Raw genomic sequence first — 26,978 nt, forward strand, 5'->3', positions numbered from 1 at the left:
GACTTCTAACAGGGTATCATGCCCTCGGTCATGCCATGGTTGGACGTTGACGGTAACTTGTCTGTCAATTGACTGGCTTTGTGGCATAAGACATAGAAGGTCATAGACAAATTTACTATGGAGAGCGCTCCTCTGTAACATTTAGTCAAATTTCCAGCGAGCCAACATTCTTCCCTTCCGTAGTCAAGTCTGAGAATTTATCATCTGTTAAGCATTCTCCCCCACGATAATCCGCGCTCTGGATGTGGAGAAATATCCGCACTCTTAGTTGGGACGATCAACCACCGGATTTGGAGTATCTTCGGGGAAGCTCTTAGATGCGGGGATGATATACAAGATGGCGCAACGCATTTATTATTGCCAGTCTTCTTCTTCCTTCAGCTGAGTTGTCACTTTTCTATAATAATCAGTGTCGTATCCCTTGAAGCATACAGACATGGCATCTGTAACCACTCGCCTCCCCACTTTCGACAACCTCACCATCGACCCCTCAGGGCCTCCAGGGAACGCATGGGGTCTATTCGGCAAGAACAACGAGCTTGGGATGCTGAACCTGCTCACTCCCGAAACAGTGCGCAGGGCAGCGGCAGAAGAGATTCGAGACGGCGTACGATTCTCGCTTGATCTGCCACTCGACCGAATCAAGAACCCAAGTTTCGGGCGCAAGCCGTTTGCGCAGGAGTTGGTGAACAAGGCGCCGCGGATTGTGAATGATGATATCCTTATCTTCAACACGCAGTGCAGTACGCAGTGGGATGGGTTTAGGCATTATGGTAAGATTATGCCCTGACCACCAATACGCTGATGCGAGGCAGAGGATTAAACTGACAGACGCACTGCGCGGTAGGGAATCATACACATAAGTGCTACTTCAACGGCCATTCGCTGGAGGACTTGAAAATGACCCCTGTGATCGGGGTTGACGGTAAGTCTGCATTACGCAATCTGACAAACGTCAAACTCACAGCTCTAGCATGGGTCAAGCACGGCGGGATCGTGGGCAGAGGCGTGCTAATCGACTACGCCTCGTGGGCAACGAAGAACTCTATCCCCCTCAGCCCCTTCACCACAACCAAGATCCCCCTCTCTGCAATCAAGCAGATCGTCGAAGAGAACGACATCCGATTCCGCCCCGGCGATATCCTCTTCCTGCGCACTGGCTTCACAACCGCCTACGACAAGCTCTCCGCGGACGAAGAGCTGGCCATTTCTCAGCGTGAAACGCCTCAATTTGCAGGCCTTGAGTCCGGAGAGGCCACTCTCCGCTGGCTGTGGGAGAATCAGTTCGCTGCCGTAGCGAGTGACTCGCCTAGTTTCGAGCCTTCGCCCATCGCGGGCCCTCAAGGCCCGCCGGAGTTTCAGCTACATCAGTGGCTACTGGCTGGCTGGGGGATGCCTATTGGGGAGTATTTTGATCTTGAGGGAGTGGCGGAGTATTGCGCAAAGACGAATCGGTGGAGTTTCTTTCTGTCGAGTGTGCCATTGAAGGTGAGTTAGGTTGTTGTTATGCTGGGCTTTTTGATCGTGGGTGAGCGGGCTGTACTGACGAGTTCGTTGTATACTAACAGGTTCCTGGTGGCGTGGCGAGTCCCCCTAATGCAGTGGCTATCTTTTAGTTATTTTATACATACATCTTCATATAGAGATATCTGATTCACTGGAGTGGAGTTTTGAGATAAAAATGTTTCTTTTGTATTTTTCTTTGTCTGCACTAGGTAGCATGGAAAATGAACAAAATAATGGAGATGCCAGTGCTCATAGGCGCCCAATAAATGAGTGGAGATTCAAAAAAATTCAAAGATCAAAGATCAAAAGCAATATCCAGTCTGACCATCTATCCTTCGAAAACTCCTTCAGCAAACCATATGTTCACGAGAAAACTCAAAGCCTCTGCCATCTCTCCAGTCTCTCCTACTAAACGACGTCTCTCTTCCTCAGAAGAATCTTTGTGTGCATGTTAGGCATAATCTGCTCCCCAAGAGTGAGATTCCTCGGTCTTTTGTTGTTGTTGTCGTCCTCGAATTTGAACTCGTAATCGGCGATCAAGCGACTCAAGACCGCCTTGTTCGTGTTCACAGCAAAGAAACGGCCAGGGCAGGCTTGCCTACCGTAGCCGAAATGCATGTTTGACGGGCTGATGCTAACAAGGCTTGTGCTTCTTGCTTCGGGGTCTTCGCACCAACGGAATCCCTTGAAGGTAAGAGCATCCTCAATAATAGAGTCATCCATACCCATAGGTTTTGAAGGGAAGCAGATATGCGTGCCTTTCTCGAGGACCAAGCCATCAGAAAGAACCATCTTCTCCATAACCATGCGGTGAGTAGACACTGACAGGGGCAAACTGTTAGCACAACGAGCATAATATTGCAAAGCAAAAGGGATGCACTCACGTTCTCCAGTGGGGTTAAAACGCTGTGATTCTCTCATAAAGCTGTCCAGGCGACGCTGAGAGGCGAAGGAAGCCTGAGTCACCTTATCCCATCCGTCTTTCAGAGTCTCGCGGACCTCCTCCCTAAGAGGCTCAATGTACTCTGGTCGAATCAAAAGATCGTAGATAGCATGGGTCATCAGCATAGAGCTCGTATGGACAACCGCCAAAGCCATCACAATAAGCAACATCTGAGAGATATTCGCGGGATCCTTGTCGAAGTCGTCCTCTGCAAGGTCCATCATCCACTGAAGAAAATCGTCCGGCTTCTCGTATGCAGAATCATGCATCTCTGCGTTGCGACGGGCCAAGATCATCGGGATGAAAAGCTCTTTCTGAACAAAGCGTAGCTGAGTGCGGAGCTTCTTGACACTGGGGAGCACCTTGGCAACCAATGGACGCATGAAGTTGGGGAATGGACGCAGCAAAATGACAGTCACACCGAGATTGATCGTGTAGCTGGTGACTGTTTTGAGCCACTGTGGGTTACGGCAGATGTTCCCTCCAACAATGACGCGAGAAGTAGCCCGAGTAACAAGGCCTAGGATCATGTCGTAGAGGTTGACCGAGACCCAGCGATCTACGGCCGTTGTCAGTCTGGTGCTCGCCTAGCTTATGAGGATTGAGTTGGACACACCATCACAGTCAGGCACTTCCACCTGGAATGCGAACTGAAGTTCATCGAGGAGACGAGGAAGAACTCGACCTTGAATTCGTCTTTGTCGGCTTTAGACACTCAAGCAAATGTAAAAAAAAGCATGTACTTACCGATAGCTGGAGTCAGACCCTTGTGAACCGTCTTCACAGGTAAATGGCTATCAATGAGAACATTGGTGTATTTGCCAAGGATGTTCTATTGCGAGGCGTCAGCTCATTCTTTCCTCGTGAAGTCAGGAAGCCGGCAACATACCTCGAATTGCGCATCGACGCCGCTGAGCTTGGATGGAGGCAAATGACGAATCTCCGGAAGGTACTTTGGAGGCAAAACAAGCAAGTCGCCATCTGCCTTGAGGACGCGGTAGGGCTGATCTCTGTACTGCAAGGCCGGTCAGCTGGAGAATGACAGACGTGAGCGGAAAGAGAGGTGAGTACCTTCTCATAACCGTACTTGATTAGGTAAGGCGCCACGAAAATGAACATGAGCCGGTTAATGAAGTCCGGAAGGAAGTGACTGAATCTGACAGTAGGGATTTTGACTGAGCCCTCGCCTGGTGGGTAATGGTAGAAATAGAGAGACGAGGAGAGTAGTAGGGCAAATGGCCAACATGGCAGTTCGAGCGTCTGGTCAGCCATGACTGAGAACTTGACAATCTGATGATGCGAAGCTGTGCTAATGATGCTCCATCCAGCGATTGATTGATATGAGGAAGCGCTATGGAAGTATATGAGCAGAGTAGTAGCGTAGGGTGAAGGAGGTAAGACGAGGGAAGCTCGCGAGATGCATCGATAGGGGGGAGCATTTCTATCTGTGCAGCCAGCGAGGCAGGTGAATGAGCAAACGATCAGTCATGGAGAGAGCCGCTAATGAAAGGAATTAGAATGCTGGATATCTCCAGATGCAGTGAATGTTGTGCTAGATATGCTGTTACCAGACGGCATATTCCATTATGTGAAGGCCCTAACGGGAATATCCGCCTAACAGCGAGCATAAGTGAGAGTCGGCTCATCAGCCTTCCCTAAGTTTGTGGAAGACAAATGCCCAAGGACGAGCTTGCTAGATCATCAATAGTCTATTTGAACGGAATATGCTATTAGCACATGCTACCCTAGGAACAACAGGCTATAGGAAAGACTCCAGGACTTTTACTTGCTCCCTTTTCCAGGTATATCAAAACACTCGAACGCCAGACGCAAATGCAAGAAGAGAAGATGAAGAATGCGAGAGGAATGGCAAATGAGGTGTATATGGGTACAGGACGAAGTGAGTGAGATCATTCGAGGCCAACCCATTCCCCCTCCCTATCATCACCATCTGCATCAGACATGCGCTCATCCTCGCCGTCCATAATTACAGCATCATAATCTTGAATAGCTTTCGGAGCGCCATTCTTTTTGTCTGCAAGTACCGGTTTCGAGAGGAGATAATTGAGATCGTACACATTCTTCTCCGTCAACTTCCTCAAATTCTCCCGAATGTCATCAACAGCCCGCTGTATGGCACGCAGTTCTGTTGCGAGCGTGCCTGCATTATCCTTGAAGTAGCGACCATGGATGCTCAGGAGAGATTCAATCCACCGCAAGTTGAACTCCAGGTGAGGCGTTTCTTCAGCAGCCTGGGCTACGAATCGCAGGAAGCGAGAAAGGTAGACGGTGGGCAGTGCGTGTACCACAAGAGAGATCTCTGAGGGTGGAATAGCCTCATAGACAGCGCGAATGAGCTTCGACTCGTTAAGGCGGAAAGCCATGACCAACGCTTTCAAAAACGTATTGTCATCGTCTGCTGTGTTCATCGAGTGCGCCTTCTTGGCAGCGTCAAGGGTGGCAAGGATAGTGGTGGGAGTGATATCGATATCGAGGTCAAATGGATCGAAGACAAATTCGGTGTCGAGACTGTAAACGAGAAGACCCTCCGTCGAAGCTGCGCAAAATGCGCGCCCGGTTGGGGAGAAGTCGACTGCAGTGACACGCACGTCCGGTCGAGTCTTACGTGTCCCAGCATCGCCGCGCTTCGCGCCGGGAAGGCTGCGGTCAATGCGATCCTCCAGATCCGAGGCTTCGCCTGTCTCGTCAATGAGACCTCGAGGGCCAGCCTCTGTCAAATCACGACTGTTCAAGATTTCCTGGGTGCCGTCTAGAGAGGTGTTGACACTAACCGTGTATTTCTTGAGCAGTGCACCCGATCTCACATCGTACAGGCAAATGTGCTTGCTGTTGCCACCAGCCAGGATACAAGAGCCGTCAGCGCTGTAAGTGATGCAATTGAAATGTTTGGTTACCGCCGAGTTCGCGGCAGTCACGCGATCGCCCATCTTGCGGCCGCCGGACACATCGCGACGACCATCAATGCCTCCTTCCTGGACTGCGTTGTCCACAGACCAGAAGGTCAACTGACCATCCAGAGTAGATGCGGCAACCTGCTTCCCGTCAGGCCGGAATGCCACATCCAGAATATCTGACATGAGCTGCAAAGGTTCGCTAGTCTGCGTCCTTCCGAAAATGCTCCATACTCGGACAGTACGGTCCCAGCTACCGCTAACTAGATGGTTGCCGTCCGCGGCGAACGCGAGAGACGACACGGGCCCTTCGTGACCGGACAATTGGTCAAGAAGTTGACCTGTCTGCACCGACCACACGTGGATATCGAAAGAATCCGGTGACCCGGCGCAAATGACCTCACCACTTGGGTCGACGGCGAGAGAGGTGAAAGACGTGCGGGATGGTGCAGTGAAGGTTCGGAAGTTGCGATAACGAATGAGATCCCATGCCCTCACTGAGCCATCCAGAGACGAGGTGAATAAAACACTTCCTTTCTTGGCAAACTGGCACGCAGTGACTCCGCTCGAATGCTCGGTGAATGTGACAATGCAAAAGCCGGATTTGACATCCCAGACCTTTACTTTTCCATCATCCGCGGCAGTAACAATCTTTTGCCCGTCTGGGGAGTAGGCAAGAGCGTTCATCGAGTCCAAATGACCCTGCTGCTTCAAGATATAGGACTCCGATTGCCATTCCCACACGAGCAATTGACCATGTTTCGACGAGCCAAAGGCCAACCACTCACCGGACTTATTGACTGTCACGAAGTCGATGTTACTCTGAGAAACACTAAAACTAGTCAGCCTAACAGTCAATCCTCAGGTAAGAAGGGTCATACCTCAGTTGATGGATCGGGTTGAAGTCCGGCAGATCGTACAGGCCGAAAAGGCCGTTGGAGAAACCTACAACCAAGAGATTTGAAGGGGCGTGAAATGTAGCACAGTTGACCTTGGCATCGTTCTGCATGAAGTAGTCTTTTTTGACAATCCGCCAACGAGCTTCGGCAATATCTTCCATCGTATCCGGATCTTTCTTAGTCACGTACTCCCACCTGAAAAGAGCTCCATCTGAACTGATTGTGTAGATCTTGGATGGTGTCAGCAAGGGACTCCCGTAGATATTTCAGTTCAACTTACGGATTCTTGATCCGCTGTAAAATAGGCTGCCTTCACGCCTTGACGATGGCCGGCCAGGGTGGTGGGTTCGAAGCCTTCCTCCGGATCTAAACTCCATATCCGTGCTGTGAGGTCTTTGGATGCGGTAAGGAGGAAGCGTGAGTCTCTGGACCACTCAATATTCTGAATGACATCGAAATGCGCGGCGAGGTCTCGGTGCAGAACAAAGGGTGCGAATTCAATCTCTCCGTTATTATCGGTACCCGGGGTCGAAGGTGTGTGCCAGATCTGCAACCGTCTTCCCACTCCGACAGCGAAATGACGACCTGTTGCCGAGAATTTGAGTGCAGTGACTCGACCCTTAAAGGAGAAGTGGTGGATTACGATCCTCCGAACGAAATTCGTCAAGATAGCGCGACCATTCTCGTCAACAGAGAGCAGAAGGTTGCCGCGCGGCGAAAGATCTAAACGATCGATATTGGTGCGATGCGAGAATGGAAGTGTGTATGACGTGTTCCTTCAGCAGGCCATCCAGTCAGCTCAAAATTCGACGAGTATTCCAACCGCATGTAAGAGACCGAACATACTGGACAAGGTCGAAAACTGTGACCCTATTGCCTACTGGGGAAAGCAAGCAGTTTCCATCCGGCGTGAAGAGAAGATTTCCTTTGCGATATACCGTCCCCAGAAGGTTGGAGAACTGCGATTGAGTTAGAATTGCGGTCGCAATGAGGGCAAGAAATAAACTCACCTTGAAATCTGTCTTCATTGTCTCTGATAAGCGTGCGTAGCTTCTCAGTCTTCGCCTGCAGTTGATCTTCAAAAAAATCGTCTTCCTAAACAGGCGATAAGAGAGCTGATCATTTGTTAATCCGAGGCCGAGGACGCTTGCCCTAATTGGTACTAGCGCTATCTTGGACCCAAAGGTCACGTTTGCTTGTTTGCTTGTGTTTGCTACTCCAACGGGTCTGCGATTCAGGGGCAGCAGCAGCCAATTCCAAACCATACCAGACCGATCCATACCAGGGAGAACGTTCTACTACTACTGCTGAGACAGGAGAGACAGACAGTCCCTTTCCGACGGCATTTTCCCTCATTCTTTAGGTCATCATAATCAATTGACTTCTGATTCACAACAGTCGTCGTCAAATCCAATCAGTTGTCTTCTTGCCCGTCTTCATTTCACCTCCATCTACCTACCCCCTTTATCATCATGGCCACAACTTCGGAAACTGCTTCCCCTATTGGCATTGCCAACGTAAGTGCTAATTCAACATTGTGGGGATGGATTTGAAGGGGAGAAGAGATTCTAACTAGTTCTTTTTGTCAACAGCTCCCTAATCAGCGGTGTGTAGCAACTGTCACGCAGCTTCAATCAGCCGAAGAATGAAGCGTGGATAAGTCTGACTGAAGCTATACAGGCACAAGATTGTCGCTAAGCGGGGTGCGGCTTTCACTATCATGGTCTGTCTCGAGCCAGCCAACCAAGATGAAGCTGTATGCTGATGCCGGAGTATAGGTTGCTGGAGAATCGGGATTGGGAAAGACCACGTTTATCAACACCCTGTTTTCGACCACTATCAAGAATTATGCCGATCACAAGCGTCGCCATCAGAAGCAGATCGACCGGACGGTTGAGATCGAGATTACCAAGGCAGAGCTAGAGGAGAAGTTCTTCAAAGGTTAATTTCTGATTCCTTCTTCGTCGCAAACGGTTACTAATGTAACGACGCGGCCGTGTACAGTCCGCCTGACCGTCATTGATACCCCCGGCTTCGGCGACTATGTGAACAACCGTGACTCCTGGCAACCAATTATCGAGTTCCTTGATGACCAGCACGAATCGTACATGCTTCAGGAGCAGCAACCCCGCCGCACAGACAAGATCGATATGCGTGTTCACGCCTGCTTGTACTTCATCAGACCCACGGGCCACACTTTGAAGCCTCTTGATATCGAGGTCATGAAGCGGTTGAGCTCTCGAGTCAACCTTATTCCCGTTATTGCCAAGGCCGACACTCTTAGCCCTACTGATCTTGCCCGTTTCAAGCAGAGAGTGAGACTTCCGGATGAATGGCCTCCCTTACCGGTAGATACTGACTAGCCCAACCTATTTCAGGTCAAAGCTGTGGTCGAAGCTCAAGGCATCAAGATCTACACCCCTCCTATCGAAGAGGACGACGAGCACGCTGCCGCCCACGCTCGCAGCCTGATGGCTGCTATGCCCTTCGCTGTGATTGGATCCGAGAAAGATGTGAAGACCAACGACAACCGGGTAGTAAAGGGTCGCCAATATGCTTGGGGTGTTGCCGAAGTCGAGAACGAGGACCACTGTGACTTCAAGAAGCTGCGCTCTATCCTGATCCGCACTCACATGCTTGATCTCATCCATACCACCGAGGAGCAGCACTACGAAGCCTACCGCGCACAACAGATGGAAACAAGAAAGTTCGGCGAGGCCAGACCGAGAAAGCTGGATAATCCGAAGTTCAAGGAAGAGGAGGAGGCTCTGCGGAAGCGTTTCACCGAGCAGGTCAAGGTCGAAGAACAGCGATTCCGCCAGTGGGAGCAGAAGCTCATTTCCGAGAGAGACCGCCTCAACAAGGATCTGGAGGCCACCCACGCTGCGTATGTGCACCTCTTGCAATTCTTGTTCTAAAAAGAGATATGGAGACAGTACTGATTGAATACAGAATCAAATCGCTCGAGCAAGAAATCGAGGCGCTGCAGGGCTCGACCACCCGGAGTCACGGACGTCGTTAAATTGCTCTCAGGCACGTTGGGTACGGCGACGAATTTCGAGCACGTGGTGGAAAAAGGAAAACTGCTTCGATTTGATTAATATTGTCTATTCTTGATTACCCCTCGAGTTTCCTTTTCGGCCTATTTTTTTCTCAGCATTCGGGGGACAACATACTTGATCTAGGCCGTTTGATGCGCTATCTTCTACTGCGCATTTATTATGCTGTATCATTTCTTTAGCCGCTGGTAGCTAGCGATGATCCCGTTACATCCTTGATAATAACCCATTTGTATTCAGTAGCGTGTCAATACAGAACTAATCTTTGTCCATGATTCGGTCATACCTTAGAGCGACTGTGTAAGAAGCTTTATCTGGTGGGGCTTACTTCAATGAGCGGGTCGGTTCCGAGGTGACATAGCTCTCTTGGGCGGAAATAACAAAGCCTCATCTCCGCAATTATTTTCAAGGCGAGAACCTTCATCACCTAGGATCTACAGCCTTGTTGTCCTTCATCCTTCTCTTACGCTGAAAAATTTAAGCATCAATGCCGGCATCAAAACAATTTCCCACGAAGCTTGTTCATACTCTCAAAACGCACAATGGTAGGCTTCTGCTCCATCCCCTAGCCACGCTCCTCATCAACTAATCGGTTTCAGGACCGGTAAATGCGGTGACTTTCTCTAGCTATCCAGGTACATATGTCCTCACTGGTTCGGCTGATCGCGCCATTCACCTCTCGCGCGCCATCCCCAACAACAGCTCTACTACTGGTCACGAGACGACTTCCCCAATCCAAAAATATGAGGCGCACGGGTACTCAGTCCTGGACGTGGCTGTCGCAGCGGACAATGCGCGGTTTACAAGCGTTGGCGGAGACCGGCAGGTGTTTCTGTGGGACGTCGAGCAAGGTCTGACTACACGGCGATGGGCTGGACATAACGCCAGGGTCGAGGCCGTACAGTTCGCTGGCGAGGGTGATTCCGTGGTGGTATCTGGTGAGCATCTTGTCCGGGCTTTCTTGTCTATTGCTATAGTAGAATCATCCACGATTCTGACCTTTCTCTCAGGAAGCGCAGACACAACCATCAATCTGTGGGACATCCGGTCCAAATCACACAAGCCGATCCAGACGCTCACCGAGGCTGGCGATACCGTTTCCTCACTACACGTACACATGCCGACGTATTCTATCGCAAGTGGAAGCTACGATGGCCGTGCTCGCATTTACGATGTCCGCATGGGCCGAACAACCGTTGACGTCCTTGCTCACCCCGTTACGAGCGTCCGGTGCTCTGCGGACGGCAATGCCCTGCTGGTTTCCACACTCGACGGCCGGATCCGGATGCTGGACCGGGCAGACGGCAAGCTGCTCAAGGCTTTTGGGGGTGAGGATGGTTTCGAGCAAAGCACTACCGGTGCGAGGGCGACGTACCGCAATAGCGAACTTAGGATTCGGTCCGTCTTTGCCAAGGGAGACGCCGTCGTCCTCAGTGGCAGTGAGTCGGAGAAAGGAGATCGGTCGCCACTGGCTCATGTCTTTGCGTGGGATGTGCTCAGTGGGGAGGTTATTGCGGCTGTGCCGGCAGGGGATGGAGTGAAGGTTGTTAGCTGTGTCGCATGGAATGAGAAAGGAGGCTGCTGGGCTGGGGGCTGCTCTGATGGTATGTCAAAACATGTCAACCTTTGTGCTTGTAGGTATCGTTTGCTAATAATGGTTCTTTGCAGGCACTGTCAAAATCTACGGCTGAACGACAAGAGGATCCTGATCGTTGCGGCCAACCAGGAAGCTCCTTGTAACATCGACGGCAGCTTGCCAGTTCGTGTCTCCCAGCAAGACCCTTCCTCGCGTGTATCCTGAGCGGAGAAGACTTGGTGGCCTTCAATCCGGATGCACACGACGCGCCGAAGCTATTCTCCAAGAGCATCAGCGTCAGACGCTGGACGCATACCAAACAAATCAACAAGGCTAGCTGCAAGGTCAAGCCCGCAGTCCATCCCTGCGCACAGAAACCCCTAGAACTTCATGCAATACAAACCCCTTTCGGAACATGCAGCCAAATACGAGTCTGCAACCTCGTTCGCGCATGCAATCAGCCCTCAACTCAACGTCCACATTGCAAACTGAGCTACATGGTCCTGTCAACCTGGCCAGCTGCTATTGGACCACTGAACCGCTGGCACGTCCTCGCTGCATAGTGCATGCTGCATGTCTGCATCGGCCTGCTTCTCGTCTGCTGTCGCAGGGGGAGTCTCTCTTCGGATCAGGGCTATTGATCCACCAGTTTGGTCCGGTAGGTCTCGACCACGCGCCGTGCTGCATACATGAGCCAATAACGGGGCTGCATGGTGACGTGTCAGTCCCAGACGCCAGTCGAGTTTCAAGTTGCGGACCTTTTGTTTGCCTACCCGGTAGACGAGATAGCTACTGAGAGATTCTAAACTGGACTTGGCGTGAAACATGGTGAGACGTCAATAATGCTGCACCTCGTGGCGATTATTTGCTAAAGCCATCTGGCACCATATCATACGTTTCGAATTGGAGTGGATCTTGTGATATTTAATGTACTGCTCGCCTATTGGATGGCATTATTCCATTTCACTTTGCATTATGGATTAGTACAGCCTGTGCCTTAGTCGGACAGGGAAAGAAAGAAAATAGACTTCACCCATCTGCAAATCCTTCAAAACAATGTCACCGTCCCAACCTGAGGGTATATTCTGAGTAGAGTCTTTTTGCGAGTTTGATATTATACAGTAACCATGCATTCTCGTCACAAAACAAGATCCGACCGAAGATGCACTGTGACTCCATCGGACCGGGGTAACGCGATTTTAACAAACTTTGATATAACACCAGAAACCTTTTTGAGCCAACAGTTCCGAAACGCCGATTTGCTGTTTTGCAGTTGATCAGATCAAAAGTCAACGGGTTGAGGATATCCTCTTTTTGAGTCATGTAGCTGTCGTAAGTTTTTTTAAGGTTCCGCCGAGGAATCCTCTTCTTCGAAGACCGTAGGCCACGAGAATGAGTGAAGCCGGCGATGTGGATTTGAACTAGAGCAAAGGTCACACTTCGAGCACACCAGCCGGCAGTTCCGGTTCATGGCTTTCGGCATCGAGCGCATCCATAGCTCGATGTAGTTCGTGGTCACCGACAAGGATTGTCCCTGCACGTGCAGTGCTAAGGAAGCTGATCTCGACGGCCGCCAGAGACGTGTCGAGGTCTGGCTGCAGATGATGGGTTGAGAGTGCCCGCGGATCGCCATTACCACTGATAGGTGCTCGGTGCACAGGACTCTGAGTAGGCGGCCTGACTGGTCCTCCAGAGTCCACACTGGACGAGAAGTAGCGGTTGATAGAACTTTCAAAGGACGAGGCACCATTGAAAGAGTGCGACAAAGCGATAGTCGATGCTTCGGTACTTTCATCCCAGGAAGCATGTGTAGCGTCGGCCAATCGACTGGCAACCCCGCAGACAATACCGGTGGCCTCGAGAGGGAGTTTGCGTAGGTCCAACGTGATGGGGACGAGGATATCTTCTTTGGAACCCAGAAGCAGGCTTGTCTCATCAGTAGACTCGGCAGATGAGGTAACATCATTCAAGAATCGAGGCAGGAGCCGCTGTTCCAACAAGAGAGAGGCTGCAGGGTCGGCAGCCGTCAGAGTGAGTGAGAGGAAGCGTGGTCTGTCCACAACCAGTGCAGTCGTCAGTGCCGTGCGGAGGATTGATATTGAGCTAGCATCACTGCTGTATGGGTGATGGGCCGCACATTGCACCAAGCGAAGAGATCGATCGACGGACGGCACAATGTGGTGCTTCCGCAGGGAAGCAAAGGTTCGCCCCTGCAGTTCATCAAGTGATGAGGGAGGAGGAGTTGCTGGCGGAGAACCCAAACTACTCGCTGAACGAGACGAAACCGGGCTGCTATAGCTGCTGAACTGACTTTGATTATGATTTATGAAAGCCTCGGTGGTGATTTCGAAGTGGAACCCCCGCTTCTCCAGCGCTTCAATGACCTGTGCTTTACTGCGCAGAGGCACAATGATGTAGTCGGAAAAGTAAGTGGAGATAAAGAAGATAGAACTGGGAAGGCGAAGTCAGCAATGGTCATATAAACGAGACCGTGTTCGGGGAGGTTCGTACATTCCTGCCATTGCTAGAGGACTCGTCAATTCAAGCACGCGTTGGCCAGCTTCTAGGCCCTCGCCGTACACCTGCATGGCTATGAAATCATCCTGACTGATGGACAGGCGGCTCTGGGTAGAGGCATGATCTTGAACGAAACTATCGATCATGGGGGCGAAATACTTGTTGGCAAGCTGCCTGGGGCACATGATGGAGCATTCTACCGGGGTGATAGAGAAATTCAAGAAGGCAGGTTGCGCATGCCTGAGGCCATCTCTGGAGCCGTTCTTCAAGACCTCCGCATGACCCTGGTCTACGGGGGGTACCTCGTGGAATAGGACCTGTAGGATCGGAGTCAAGAAATACGGGTAGAGATCCAACGGTATATGCACCAAGGCAAGTCGGTCGTCCTGTCTCTCGATGATGGTGGTTAGCAAAACAAGCCTTGCACAAAATGATCTATACGAGTCATAATCCTTGATGGGGCGATGGATAGCGTGATTGATGAACAGCAAGATGGAGGCTTACCATAAATTGGACTTGAGCCGAGATGAGAGACAATGAATGATCCATCATTGCCCTCGGTAAGATCACAAATGATACCTATAGGCAGCTTCGTGGGAATTGACGCTCTGTCTTCTGTCTTTCACAAGGCTAGATCCTCGGAGAAGTGAGGTATCCTAATGTGATACCCCGTGGGCTGATTTGAAAGTATAAGTAGCGGAATGGGACTCGCAGGTACAGTCGGGAGAAGTTCCACAGATAGAAGGCAGTAGGTATCGAAAGGCCAGATTGAACTTATACAGATGAGGCTGTCTCGGTGGACAGTACAGTTGATGTTAGGGTAATAGGCAACAATGTCACTGAGACGTGAATGATAATGAAAGAAATGAGTATAAATATAGAGCCGAGTAAAACTCAGATTCCATGGACCAAAGCGCGGCAGACATCAATGGAGTAGTCGTTTCTTTTTCCTCCTGTATGTCCTTGATGGCCCGAAGCCCTGCGTCTTCATTGTTCTGGTCTGCGGAGTGGAGTTACGCCATTGTTCGGAGAAATGATAGTATCGGTGAAGCCAGCACGCAAGAATGTCCCGATGTTGACGATGTTATTTCAAATCTAAACCAGCAAATGCTGTAGGATCGAATGCAGAGAAGACGATACGCAGGTTGTAAAGAAGAGAGGAGGAAGAGCGGAATGGATGGATGGTTGTATCTCCAGTTGTGGTGACTCAAAAGTGGCCTTCCTTTTTGGGCGAGGGTAAAGTGCCTGAGGTTCTTCTTTTCGCTTCAACGCCAATGGAGTCTCACCACAACTTAATCAGTATAGAATGTTGAATATGGATTCCCGGTAATCGATTCGTAGAATATAGGAAAGCAAATGAGGTAGTTGAAAGAAAAAAGCAAAGAGGAGTCTTATTCTTTTCTGCTGTGAAGCTCCACTGTCGAGTATACCGGGGAAAATGAATAAATATAATTGTCTTTGAAAGCAAAATGTTATCCTAGTGATCCTTTTATCCTCAAATAAACCTTTTTAGCAAATCCCCTTTGCAAGTCGATTCTCTGCAGTGACTGGTCAGAAGTGGCTCTACGTAGTTTGGTAGGTAGACTTTATCTCCAGCTTTTGTGGCTCCACCCACTGCTTATCAGAGCCATTAGTATTATTCCCAGTCATGACCGTGACCATGATGACCAACAAATCTGCTTCCATCGCCACCCCGCGCTAGGCGCTGCTTCCGTCGTTACGGTGGGGGTGTTCCAGTCTATAGGAGTAAATAATAGCGAGGTAATAATAATAAATGTTAAATGATGATAATTAAATAATAGTACAAGGTCAGACTAAAATGTGCGTTATGACCTCCTCCCCCAGCGCACGGTTCGAGGAGCAGCTGATGGTGAATGGCTGGTGCTCATGTTCATCCGCTCCTCCCCGCATTTTTCCTCTTTCCTCTCTGCTCGATTTGCAGGGTTGTGTGAGGTGGCTAGTCAGGCACCATAGTTGCTTGCTATGAATCCATTTGCTGTTCTCACGCATACATACACATCCATCCATCAATCCTGCATACGGCGTAATGTGGCAAGCCAATTAATGGGAGCAGGAGGAAGATGGGCTAACTGCTTGTCCCCTCCACCTTTTTCTAAAATCGTCTGAGAGTTCCTGTGCTGGACAACAAGAGACTCGCTAGTACTCGCTCCACTGAGGGACTCTATCAGTTGGGAAAAGCTCCGAGAGCTTGCGAAGATAGATAGTTCCGTTTAGCAAGACCAACACCAAAAGGGTCACCGTGACACAGTCATTTGAACAAGGTGGAGGCATTTCTCTAACAGTCAAACTCATTACTCCTATCTACGAGTTCTCCGTACTACTGAAGGCCTCTCACACAAGAAGGGGATCCATCAGCATCATCGCCAACTCCATCAGGAAATGATGCCATCATGATGGCGCCACTCTAATGCTTTTAGACTGCATATTAGACTGCATAAAAGAATGCACGCTGGCTACTGACTGCCTAGTGCCTACAGACCTCCTCACTCAAGCTCATCCAGCCACGGAAGTGACACAATCCCCTAAAACTCAATGCGATGCAGCTGGAATGTCATATTTCTCAATCCCCGCATCTTTTGCGCTTGAAGCGCTTCAGTCAGAATCTCACTCTGTTGTTCAATCCGATCGTCGTTTCATAGCAATTTGAGCTAGCTGATTGCAAGGTTCGCATGGGCTTGCTGAGTCGGATGATCATTCCTCCCTAACCCTACGAACTGGTAACTTCCTGTCACTCGCATCAATGAGACTTTGGTTTGCACGGCGACCGTCCAATCATCCAAACCCCATGGGCGATCATCCGGTCCATCCCTGTTGCTGCCAAGGGGTGCCAGGTGGGTGTCGCTGAGTCGCTCTGAAGAATCACAACTTATCTATCTAGCTTTCTATCTTGCAAGTCCAGATAAGCTGGTAGCAACCCCTCATTTGCATTATGCGTCCATTAATCCATCCATCCTCCAAATGTAGCGCCATCTATGGTGAGTTTCAGCTACCTTGGGGATGATGTAGCCGTGCAGATAGGGAAACGCGGCATTGTCACGGAGATAAGGAGGAAAGGTGTCGGGAAATTCTCTCATTTACATTTCTGCAATTTGGCGTAGATATGTTCATAGTAGGCTGCAAACATGGAAGCGGATGTGTCACGAGCCCTTTTTTTGAATCCGTTGTGCTTTATTTAGATTTAAGGGTGTTGATAGGAATGGATTAACCATGCTTCGATCGCGTAGGATACATCTCTTCACCTTCTTGCTGCAACCCAGTGATAGACCCATCAAATGATATCCTTTCAAAATAGATATGGTTCCCATTTCGTAGATACAACGTAAGAACAAAGACTGCAAACGCCCGCAATGCATGAGGCCTATCTCCGAAGAAGTGGAAGTGAGAATACACGAGACAAGATCCCGAGAAAACGCGCAAGGAGATGTACGGACTAGGGGGATACGCTTTAATCATCCACTCTTGCGCGCTTCGATCCCCGATCCTCACGTTCAACTTCCTGGATCCCGTAGCGCTTCTGTCCTGCTCCCCCAGTTACGTCGGCGATCATGCTATCGATGCCAAAGGGGTCTGTTGTATCTTTCTCAAACTGAACGGGACCGTCACGGGTCTGTGAGGAGGGATGAAGTCAGCTGAGTTGTTTGATTACACTGTGATGGTTCATGCAATACAGGTTTCCATGGGAAGGTAAAAGGGAAAAAAAGGGAATCTCACCTCAGCCTCAGCTGCGCCCCGGAAACCTTCTTTGGCCTTGCCCAGAACTTCAAAGCGATTGGTTTTCTGAATCTTGCTCATCTCCCCTTCAGCTCCCTCCTCGTCGTCCACATCCACCTGAGCGCGAGGCCGGTAAATGCTGTTGATCGCGTCCTGCGCGGCAAACAACGGCTTGTCGTAGGGATTATCCTCGTTGAACCCGGCATGCATGCCACTTGTCTGGTTGAAGAGCCGAGAGTCCCACATGGACTCGGATGTCTGGGTGGGCTTGGCCAACCCGAGAGCGACCTTCTCCGAGATATCACGGTTCTGCTCGCGGGCCATCATCTGGATCCGGCGTTCCGTGCCCATGCGAGACTGGCGCAGCTGTCGCTCGGCGTCCTGGCGGCGCTCGCGACGAATGCGCTCGCGCTCCCGGGCTGCTTCGTCATCGCTGGGCGTGGCAGACCGTGAGTAAGCGGAAGGACTGCGGCTGACACTGCGCGTGTGTGACCGCGCACGAGAATCGCGACGGCTGCTTGTGGCTCGCTCCTCGCGGGCCTTCTGCGCCAGGGCGCGGAGATGCTCCTCCTTCTGAGCCTTCTCCTTCTCCGCCAGCTTCTGTTGCATTTGTGCGCGCAGTCGTACTTCCTCACGGGCATGTCGGTCAGCAGTAAACAGGGCCTCGGCGAACTGAGCGAACTTGTCGTTGATCGTAACATCTTGTAGTCCCCGTCCGTCCGCAGCGAGACGCTTGTCCAGTGGGACTGTGTAACCCTTGGGATTTTTCCAATTCGACACTGGAGGTGGGATCCGCCAGGCCTCCTGGTCTTCTGCCGTCAGCTTTCGAGGCGGAGAATGCATAACGGGCGGAGGTGGCGAGGGCGGGCCGCGGGGGATCTTCTTGTGCTTGAACTTGGGTGGCTCCAAGGGATCCTGTTGTCTCTCGACGATCTTCATGATCCGATCGTTCTTCCGCGTAGTATCACCCATCTGGTTGGCAGGCGTGTACCGGACAAACGTAGGCTCTGCCCTCCGACCACCCTTGACGTTCTTCGGCTTCTGCGCCGCCACAGCACCCTCGACCAAGCTCGCCAGCGCATTCTTGGTCTTCTCCATCTGCGCCTCCACCTCTTCCTCCGATGGACGGTCTAGCGAAATCTCTCCCATATCCACCCGCTGCCGGAGCGGAATCAGATCCTTGAAGGAAGCATGGACGATCCGGTTTTCGCTGTGACCCCGGCGGGCGATCGCGTCGTACTTGACTTTTCCTTCTGCATCAACCTGCACCGCGAGCGCGTTCGATGTCGACGCAGTACCCTTGCGGCCCATGTCGAGGGGATACTGTGCGACCAGGATCTCGGGGAACGCGCCACCGTCGCCGAAATCCTCAGGTGCTCGAGGTCGCCATCCTGCACGGTTGCCATATGGGGGAGGACCGGTTTTCTATACATCGTAGACAAAGATAGTCAGCACACAAACAAAATGAAAAAAATCCCTGGAGCGTAGAGACGGAATAGCCCACCCTCAAAACAATCTGAGTTTGATCAATCTGGTCGGCGCCCACGATCCGCGGACCACGGGGCTGGGCATGTTGAGGCACCTCCTCATCCTCGCCGGTATATTTCGGCTTTGGTAAAGACTTAAAAAGCCCCTCTGCAATGGATGTCATTGTCGAAAGGGGGACACGGTAGAAAGGATGAATGACGTGGGATGGTTGAACTTTTGGATGGCGATGATTGCTTTTCGTTTGGCGGCCAACAGGCGGAAGTGCGCGTGTGGTTCATGTGGCTTACCGTAGTAGCTGTCCTGCCCAGGAATCGCCTGCAGCACTGGACGATGAAGACATGACTGATAGCCAGAAGTTATAAAATTACGGTTTTTGTTATACACTTGTGCTCTTGCTGACAATCTCTATAACTATGTAATTATGATATTGTACAACGTAGTACACCAACAACACCAAGAATAAAGTGACCAGTTTCGGGATTCCCTTCAGAGATAGACTGACATGTCTAAGGTACTCACGAAATGTTATGGCCATATCTAAAAAGCCAAGACTTGGGAGAATGTTCTTGAAGGCGACAAGATGATTCAAATGGATAAGAGTGAAATCCCCGGGGGGGTGGGGGGAGGAGAGGAGGGGAGGGGAGGCGCTGATTATAGGAGTAGAGACAATATGTAAGAGAACGTTAAGGGATCAAGCGAGATCATCAGATCTCGTTCAATCAAGCAGATGTGTGCGCATAGGACATGCAATGCCCTCGGAATCGTTTGCTTCCACAAAATGCTCTTTTCCGCGATAGGTATACCAAATCTTCAGCTTCTTCGGGAGAAGAGGGGCGGGATCGTGGAAGCCAAGAATTTGGAACTAATAAACGGTTAGTGAAGTCCATAATAACGTCACAGCATGTATACTGACTTTGACAGTGTCCTTTGTTATCACCAGCTGGCCGTGGTCCACCAATGCAGCGACAGGAATCGTTACATCAGCGATCTCCAAATCCTTAGCGACGTTGGCGTTGTCATTTGTCCATCTCTTCGGCGACGGGTAATGGCCATATTCAGCTTTGGTGATGACCAGGCCACCTTGCGCTTCCTCCCTCGCTTGCCGACGGTGTACATGTTCGGCCATAAGTTCGACTGCCTGTTGGCTTTCTGCTTTCCTCTTCGGAATCAACCTCTTCAGCTGCTTATGCCGCCGAGCAATGGCGCGGCGGCGCTGCCTCCGTTCTCTCGGGCGGATGTATCCGAATTCCAGTGCGCAGTAAGCCACCCAGGGGAAGATAACTGCAAGCGCGGCGGCATCGGCATTAACAGCATCCATCGGACAGACCGCAACGGGAAGAGTGATCTTCTGCCCGAGTCTGCTCCAAGAGGCTGTCATGACGAGGCCACGGCCACCTTGGACACCGACTCCGAAGCCCACGCGGGTGAATCTGCCTACCTGGCGCGTGCCGGAGATGTTCCAGGCTAGGGACAGGTCGATATTCATCGAGCTCCGGACTTCAACGCGCACAGACCGAGGCTCGCTCGCGGGCGGCAAAGAATAATGACCCTCGGAACTCCACTCGGAGCGAGAAAGCTCGCTGGCTGCCTTGCCATTGAAGATATTCCGAGCATACGTGAAGGACAGTCCTGCTTCCTCAGGTGATGCAGTAACCACCGTCTGCCAGGACTCGGCAGCATTTGCCTCGCTGCGCGCCTTCTTGCGGATCTGCCTAAGTTCAGCTTCCTCTTCATCCTCCTCCTCCTCAGCCGCCTGGTCCTCGTCGTCACCCAGCACAATTGTATTTCTGTTTTGTTTGGGAAGGGACAAGAATCCCAGCTGGAATTGACTCTGCTGAACAAAAGCAGTCATTTCCATGGCCGACTCCGTATCGAGGCCAAGGTTGGCAATCGGGCTGAATAAGACCTGCAGCACCTTTGGCCAGGAGATGGTACCGCTCGACCAAGAGCAGAAGGCGTGCTTCCTTTCACCAATCTCCTTTGTCACCTGCAGTGCAAGCATAGGTGGCGTTTTTAGGAGAGAGTTGGTGATAATGGCGCTCGTGTTGACCTGGAATGGTTTCGTCCCTGGAATCGGCTGAACTGCGGTGGCTATGGTTCCTTGCAACAATGGAGTCGGCAGGACTGCCGCGTTCAAAGCAAAGGCCGAGTCTCGCAGAAAAGCAAAAGGGCGCTTGGCCAGAATCCCTTTCATGCTCGCGATATCTCCAAAGCGGTGGCTTATGCCGGCGCCCAGACTGATGTCTCTTCCTGCAATGAACATGGGTAAAGGAACCTGCTGAACAGTTAGAGAACAATCCAACAAGGTTGCGGAAGACAATATGTATCTGGACATACAGCTCGCGTCACTATCCCCTCATCCTCAATCTGAAATTGCATCTTACGAAAAGAACGCCGGAGATTGCCAGAGATTCCTGCGTTAAACGTAATCTCAGGTCCTTGAGCCTCCAGATATGAATGGACTTTCTGCGGACTCGATCTGCCATCAGGCGCTTCATCCTCGTCCTCGTCCTCAGCCTCTTCTTCCCCCAAGAGAACCTCCCGTGTGGGAAGCGGCGCCTTGAACGAGTATCTGATAGCATAAGAAGACAAACTGGGAGAGGGAATATGAATATACACCTCCCCGGCATCCTCGTCAACCTCAATCATGTTTGACGCATCAACCCCGAGAGTCAGCGAGCCCTGTTACCGTTCCACACCACAGTCAGCACGACATCACGCAACAAAGACAGGCAAGACAGCAAAGGGAAAGGAAACGGGAGAAGGAGAACCCACCCTACTCTGGACCAAGCTATTCAGCACCCTCCTCTCCCGCCTCTTCATTGTCTCCAGAAACCACCCGCGAAACTCCTCCGGCGTCTGAGCCCTCACACCAATCTGCATCTCCGCCTCCCCACCCCTTCCCATCGCCCCTCCAGCCCCCCACTCCCTCCGCACCCCCTCCGCCCCAAGGAGATCATAGACAACCCTCTTCTTCGGATCAAGAAGCGTCTCGTACGCCTCCTGGATCTTCGCAAAGTGTCGCTCCGCAGCCTCCCGCAGCTCCGCAGGCTGTTTATCCGGATGGAAGCTGAGCGTGAGAATGCGGTACGCGGAGCGGATCTCCGCATCGTTAGGGGCGGGGTCCCGGCGGAGGCCTAGCAGGGCGTAGTAGTCCTCTTCTTCGGCGGGGTAGGACATGATCATGCTGTAGTCTACGTCCTCATTCGAATCATCATCATTTCCGGAAGCGTATCTCGTCCGCTGGGGGGCTGTGTCATCCGTATCCGCTCCCCCCCAGTCCTCGCTCGCGGAGGACATCGTAGCTGACGTAGCGCAGCGCACGCCAGAACGTCTAACCGAACCTTGATACGTGGGTAAGAATCGCGTGCACAGATTTCACTAGCGCGTCCAGCACCGGCAGTCCATTTTTATCTCGTGGAGAAACTGCAATTGTAGTTTTTCCTTCATTTCTTTTCTTCGATGACGTCGGGAGAAAAACAGTGCACGGTGTTCCGGGATGCCGTTGCTCCGTCTCCGCCTTTGTTTTCGTCCTCCCTTCATCTCCATTATTCCATTCGCCCTATGTGGTATCATCAAATATGATGCCAACTCAAGTAAAGCTCAGGTTCATCGAATGTAGCAAGTCTAATTCGGATTATCTCATTTAGATTCATGCCTCCACGTAAACCCGAAGTCTTAAGGTAGACTGACAAATGAATGGGCCTGAATGGATATGGGCTGGAAATCGGCTCTTTTATGGCAAACCGCCTAGCTTGAGTGTAGTGATTGAAGTCAGAGTCAGTTGATCTATTGCATCTTCATATAGGGGCATCGGAACACGCCATGCGATAGCCATAATCGATGGTGCTTCTGGAAAATCGATAGCTTAACTTTTGACGCCGACGGAGCAAAACCTGGCTGCAGTTCATATTACTCGAAAGATCTCAGAAGAACAGGTGCGATCATCCGATCTACGAATCACCGAATACCAAGCGATACCATACCCGAAAATCAAGGCCAATCAATGCTACTATTTTCCGTGCCTTTTGGATCAAGCGTTAGACATCAGATTCATCGGTAGTATACATCATCAATGCGCAAAGCAAACTATCCCAACCCGTCGTCATCGCTCAAAACGCTCAAAGATGAATTTGGTACGCCTTTTGAAGCTGGCAAGATAAAGGTCACCGAAATCGTTCACCAGAAAGACATTTAATTTATAAATGGAGTCGGGTTGAACCCGGGTGTTGGTGACAAGGAAGAAAAAAGTCGTGTCTTTTAATACAGGTCGTAACAGTGCAAGGTGTATGGGCGACGGAAAGCAGAGTACAACGACCTCTTTCAGTCCGCTTCTCTAATCCAGAGTATGCTGGATTCTGTCAATGAACCGTCTTCCGGCCCCAACGCGCTAAATAGTCTGTCATGGGGCAGAGCGCCATAGAACAGATCATCGGCGATTGGGGACACCTGCTTCTGGATCCGGCTGTCCAAGGAATGACCCTTTGCAGCAAACACCATCTTGTGGTCCAACTTGATCGGGTCGTGGAGGATTTCCATCAATGGCTCCAGACGAGTCTCGATGAGAGACGCTAATGGCAGCGAACTTTCCCAAAAACGACCCAGCTCCTTGACAACGTCGAGGCCACCTCTGATGAGCTTGACGCACTCGGGCATATCAACTACCAACCCAGCCGCACTAAGGATGTCCACTGCGGATAGGATCACATAGCCTAGGAAAGGGTTGAGAATAGTCGCTTGCCAGGGTGCGGAGTCTATGGCGATTCGGGGTGCGTCATATTCACCCATGTAATGTGCCAAAGCGAGAGAAATCCGCAGGGTCTCTGCTGCATGGGTCCTCGCCATGCGAACCTGCCTGCTGACAAACTCTGCGCGATAGTCTTGACCACGCGCATGTCTATTCAGTTTCATCATTGTTGCATGATATAACAGATGTATCGAGAAAAATGGATCGGGTTTTCTTGCCCGAACGCTTCGCTCCATATTCAGGGTGCTGAACCTCAAATGTTCCGGCAGCTTGGCAACCCAAGCGTCTGCGCGCTGGCAGATTGTGGTATAGAATTCCTCAAAAGGTGTAGTGGAAGACTCCACCGGAACCAGGGATAGACGAAAGATGTGATCCGCCACCTCTCCCCAAAGGGATACCATTTCTATCAAAAGCGCCATGGCACTCAATTCCGAGAGCTCATCATCGGTTGATGTGGGCGGCTGGTTGAGGAAGTTTTGAAAGTATGGTACAGTTGTATATTGCTGGGCCTCGAAGACTTCTTCGCGACAAGGCATTCTAAGATAAGCCGTCTGTGAGGGAATGAACGCTGAGGTTGACGAATAAAAACATGACAGGCGCTAGACAGAAAGACAAGAAAAAATGGTTAGCTGCCTGTCAATGATCGAACTGCCGTGACGGCAGTGGTATAGCACTCACATCCATCAAGAAGGCGACCCAGAATGTCCTACGACGGCATTCAATTAGGGCCTGGGGATGCAAGCCATACTCGCAAATCCGGTCTCGATCCACAATAACCCCTCCCAACTCAACGTTATACCGCAATCCACACACAGTTCGAACTGCAGCACCAACTGCATCCCAGGACTTCTCTAGAGCGCCAATAGCGTAATACCAAAGGCTCATGATTATCCGAGATTGTGCGAGCTGCAAAGAGAGGTTATGACGACTATGTTCCACGGCGTAGCGGGCCGTGCGTGAGGCCCTCTTCATGGCGGCAAGCCTTTCAGGCCGATCCGAGAAAATCGCTCCCAATGTCATCATTGAGTAAAGAAGCATTTTGTCCTCCAGCGACTTCGTTTGACACGACCTTAACCACAAAAGGAAGCGCCTTCGAGGGAAGATATAATACAAGCTGTCGTTCACATGAGTGAAATAGTTCTCGACGTAGTGAGTTGTAAGTTCCGCATCGTTTTCATAAGGATCGGTGTTCCACTCGTGCGCCAGGGGATCGTGAGGGTCCAGATCACTCATTTCCATCAAGATCTCGGTGTAATCAGGCGTAGCACGGGCCGAATTGCGTTCCACAGACCGTCGGTTCAGATCCTCAGGGCCAGTAGATGGTCTGCCGAGGCTCTGTCGTCTCGCTCTGTAAACTGGATCCGATTCCAAGCCAGGTTCGTGGGCACTGTTGATGGCAGGAGGTGTAAGCATGGAGGCGTCAGACATTGGCGACTGTGAATTGGTGCCAGGAAGGGATGCGGAGCTTTCAGAAGCCCTTACGGCGGAGTAGATCGAGTTGGATGAGCTAGAAGGGTGATGGCCGACAAAGGAGGAGTCTCTCGTGTCGTATCTGTTGGCATGCGAATTGGCTTTCGCTGCTGCACGGTGTCCTCGTGGTCTGTAGGACCATTTCATCAGCATCAAGATTCTATTTGGGCAAATAAAAGGTCTGGTGTTGGTCACTTACGCGCTCTCGAACCGGCACTCCCTTCCCGACTTCTGACATTGGTCGCATTTGGGGAGATTAGGTTGGCACTTGATCTTCTTCTCTCGGCAGGTAAGGCAGGCTTGTGCCAATCTTTTTCGCGGCTTTCCGGCCTTAGTTACGCCCCAATTTGCATTTACAGGCACACCGTCAATGGCCTTGGGACAATGGGACCCGTCAGCGTAGATGTAACACCAGCCTTCACCTTCGATGTACCGCTCGTCGACCACGTGGGGACGGACTTGGGCCGTCTGCGGTTGATTTGCTGCCGCGCTTCCAATATCGTGAGCCATAGGTGATGAGTTCTCTTCCCTTATTTCCTTATCATGACTCTCACGCCGCTGGGGTGTAAAGGGAGAGTGATGTGCTTGTTGCTGTGGAACATCTGTACGGATACCCGCATGCATACGAGCCTCGTTTCCGGGTGTGTATATGGACATCTGAGAGAGAGAAGGCAAATTTCCGGCCGTCGGCCGCGGGAAGGGCTCAGCGCGGGCCTCGGGTCTTCCTTGAGGATGCCCTTGAGGCGTTCGTGGAACAAGACCGGTATCATGATGGCTCGCCGTATGGGGACTCTGACCGGGCTTGGGGCTTTCGCCCGTAGGATGGTAAAAACTGAACAGCCGTGAACGATGTGGTGACATCGATTGGCTTGAACGAGAGGATGGGGTCAACAGCTCGCTGACGGAAGGAAGCTGTTCATTCACGACTGGCTGATGTCCAACAGCGTTTGAGCCGAGTCGGGAGTCTCCTTTTCCTTCATGGTTTCGCCGGGACAGAAAGGGATCTGTTCCAAATTGCAGAGACTCCGATGTGCGCGGTGGTGGAAGTTGGTAGGGATGGTTTCCAGATACTGGCTCGTTAGCTGAACGCTCTGGTTCCATTTCCGGAGAGGTTCGGTCGGTAACAGGTAACATACGCCCGAAAGGTCCCACATAATAGGTCGACATGACGTTCATGAATGGAAAGCTGATCTCGAAGCAATCTAATGTAGAACGTCTGATAACATCAAGTCTGCGGTGTCGATTTTGCGAGAATCTTGAGGGCGGGGTGGACGTAAGGAGAGAGGGCCGGCGGACTGCGAGATTCGATCTTGGCTGGCCTGAAAGGAAGGTTTCTCGAGAGTTATGAAGCGTATAAGTGAGCGACAAGGGATCCGGTCTTGAATGGACGAAAGGACGAAGATGAGGTTGGCTCTGATACAGTCTCCTCCCCCCGGCTGCTCGTCTTGATATCTGATGAAAAAAGGAAGTATTTGTGTAATGGACACAAGCTCTTTTCGAGAAAAAATACCCCCCCGCACAGCTTCTATAGCTTTGTCTTATCCTAGAAGACACAGTATCCTCTCATTGATCGACTGAACCAGATCCTCTGACTGCGAAGAGAGGCTCGCACGGAGCAATATAAGAACTCCTCAGAATAAGGCAATGTTAACAATGCGGTTATATGATCAAACCGAGTCTGCGCCACGAGAACTCAAAGTAGAAAACCCACATTCACACGTTGGTAGGTGGGACAGGAAGAAGCACGAGGCGACGGATGCGCATCTAGATGGCTATGATCATGGTGCAAACGGTCCTGAAACTGTCCTGGCAAAACGACTCCTCCATAGCAGGGTTGCTGCAGAATCTCCGTGGATCGTCCGGAACTTTGAGCAATAGTGCCGCAGAGGATGATATCGGATTGTGGGTCGAAATCACTTGCTCCAAGTGCTTCAAACCATACCCCAACCACTCTCTCAGAGCAATGATCAGACCAGGGGACGGAGGATCTTCTTGGTAAAGGGTATTAGGGTAGTATGAAAGAAGCGTTGCCCAGCTGCAGCTGGTGACAGGGGTTATAAAAAGGACGCAACACAACAGGAAAAGAAAGAATAATGATTAGAGGAAGGAAAAGTCGTTTGTCGGTAGAC

General features: G+C 51.1%; 10 protein-coding genes across 10 annotated transcripts; 3 read left to right on the top strand and 7 right to left on the bottom strand.

Annotated features, from left to right (window-relative positions):
- Window positions 1-436: 436 nt before the first annotated feature.
- Aud_006500 (uncharacterized protein) lies at window positions 437-1,616 on the top strand (the record flags this gene model as incomplete). Its single annotated transcript, XM_043291399.1, has 4 exons — window positions 437-773; window positions 848-925; window positions 974-1,488; window positions 1,569-1,616. 4 exons carry the CDS (start codon window positions 437-439, stop codon window positions 1,614-1,616), a joined length of 978 nt encoding a protein of 325 aa, XP_043147334.1.
- A 298-nt stretch (window positions 1,617-1,914) lies between these two features.
- On the bottom strand, window positions 1,915-3,721 carry Aud_006501 (cytochrome P450; the record flags this gene model as incomplete). Its single annotated transcript, XM_043291400.1, has 6 exons — window positions 1,915-2,327; window positions 2,391-3,008; window positions 3,066-3,134; window positions 3,197-3,281; window positions 3,339-3,464; window positions 3,521-3,721. The coding sequence occupies 6 exons, from the start codon at window positions 3,719-3,721 to the stop codon at window positions 1,915-1,917; spliced, it is 1,512 nt and encodes a 503-aa protein (XP_043147335.1).
- Window positions 3,722-4,359: 638 nt separating this feature from the next.
- Window positions 4,360-7,288, bottom strand: Aud_006502 (snoRNA-binding rRNA-processing protein PWP2; the record flags this gene model as incomplete). The annotated part of the gene is made up of 5 exons (XM_043291401.1): window positions 4,360-6,193; window positions 6,243-6,490; window positions 6,541-7,036; window positions 7,107-7,219; window positions 7,271-7,288. 5 exons carry the CDS (start codon window positions 7,286-7,288, stop codon window positions 4,360-4,362), a joined length of 2,709 nt encoding a protein of 902 aa, XP_043147336.1.
- A 444-nt stretch (window positions 7,289-7,732) lies between these two features.
- aspC (septin CDC12) lies at window positions 7,733-9,282 on the top strand (the record flags this gene model as incomplete). The annotated part of the gene is made up of 7 exons (XM_043291402.1): window positions 7,733-7,777; window positions 7,853-7,866; window positions 7,941-7,983; window positions 8,039-8,201; window positions 8,265-8,575; window positions 8,639-9,147; window positions 9,213-9,282. 7 exons carry the CDS (start codon window positions 7,733-7,735, stop codon window positions 9,280-9,282), a joined length of 1,155 nt encoding a protein of 384 aa, XP_043147337.1.
- Window positions 9,283-9,806: 524 nt separating this feature from the next.
- Aud_006504 (uncharacterized protein) lies at window positions 9,807-11,010 on the top strand (the record flags this gene model as incomplete). Its single annotated transcript, XM_043291403.1, has 3 exons — window positions 9,807-9,864; window positions 9,919-10,923; window positions 10,988-11,010. 3 exons carry the CDS (start codon window positions 9,807-9,809, stop codon window positions 11,008-11,010), a joined length of 1,086 nt encoding a protein of 361 aa, XP_043147338.1.
- Window positions 11,011-11,401: 391 nt separating this feature from the next.
- Window positions 11,402-11,722, bottom strand: Aud_006505 (uncharacterized protein; the record flags this gene model as incomplete). The annotated part of the gene is made up of 1 exon (XM_043291404.1): window positions 11,402-11,722. The coding sequence occupies one exon, from the start codon at window positions 11,720-11,722 to the stop codon at window positions 11,402-11,404; it is 321 nt and encodes a 106-aa protein (XP_043147339.1).
- A 606-nt stretch (window positions 11,723-12,328) lies between these two features.
- Aud_006506 (ACT domain-containing protein) lies at window positions 12,329-13,919 on the bottom strand (the record flags this gene model as incomplete). The annotated part of the gene is made up of 3 exons (XM_043291405.1): window positions 12,329-13,346; window positions 13,407-13,864; window positions 13,917-13,919. 3 exons carry the CDS (start codon window positions 13,917-13,919, stop codon window positions 12,329-12,331), a joined length of 1,479 nt encoding a protein of 492 aa, XP_043147340.1.
- A 2,959-nt stretch (window positions 13,920-16,878) lies between these two features.
- On the bottom strand, window positions 16,879-18,795 carry Aud_006507 (SKIP/SNW domain-containing protein; the record flags this gene model as incomplete). Its single annotated transcript, XM_043291406.1, has 3 exons — window positions 16,879-17,040; window positions 17,145-18,569; window positions 18,649-18,795. The coding sequence occupies 3 exons, from the start codon at window positions 18,793-18,795 to the stop codon at window positions 16,879-16,881; spliced, it is 1,734 nt and encodes a 577-aa protein (XP_043147341.1).
- A 552-nt stretch (window positions 18,796-19,347) lies between these two features.
- On the bottom strand, window positions 19,348-21,932 carry Aud_006508 (J domain-containing protein; the record flags this gene model as incomplete). The annotated part of the gene is made up of 4 exons (XM_043291407.1): window positions 19,348-19,494; window positions 19,546-20,907; window positions 20,970-21,314; window positions 21,408-21,932. 4 exons carry the CDS (start codon window positions 21,930-21,932, stop codon window positions 19,348-19,350), a joined length of 2,379 nt encoding a protein of 792 aa, XP_043147342.1.
- A 1,023-nt stretch (window positions 21,933-22,955) lies between these two features.
- Aud_006509 (Zn(II)2Cys6 transcription factor) lies at window positions 22,956-26,025 on the bottom strand (the record flags this gene model as incomplete). Its single annotated transcript, XM_043291408.1, has 3 exons — window positions 22,956-23,978; window positions 24,058-24,979; window positions 25,049-26,025. The coding sequence occupies 3 exons, from the start codon at window positions 26,023-26,025 to the stop codon at window positions 22,956-22,958; spliced, it is 2,922 nt and encodes a 973-aa protein (XP_043147343.1).
- Between the last annotated feature and the right edge of the window lie 953 nt (window positions 26,026-26,978).

This window comes from Aspergillus udagawae, assembly GCF_001078395.1.
Source record: "Aspergillus udagawae IFM 46973 DNA, scaffold_4, whole genome shotgun sequence".
In the NCBI taxonomy this organism is placed as follows: domain Eukaryota; kingdom Fungi; phylum Ascomycota; class Eurotiomycetes; order Eurotiales; family Aspergillaceae; genus Aspergillus; species Aspergillus udagawae.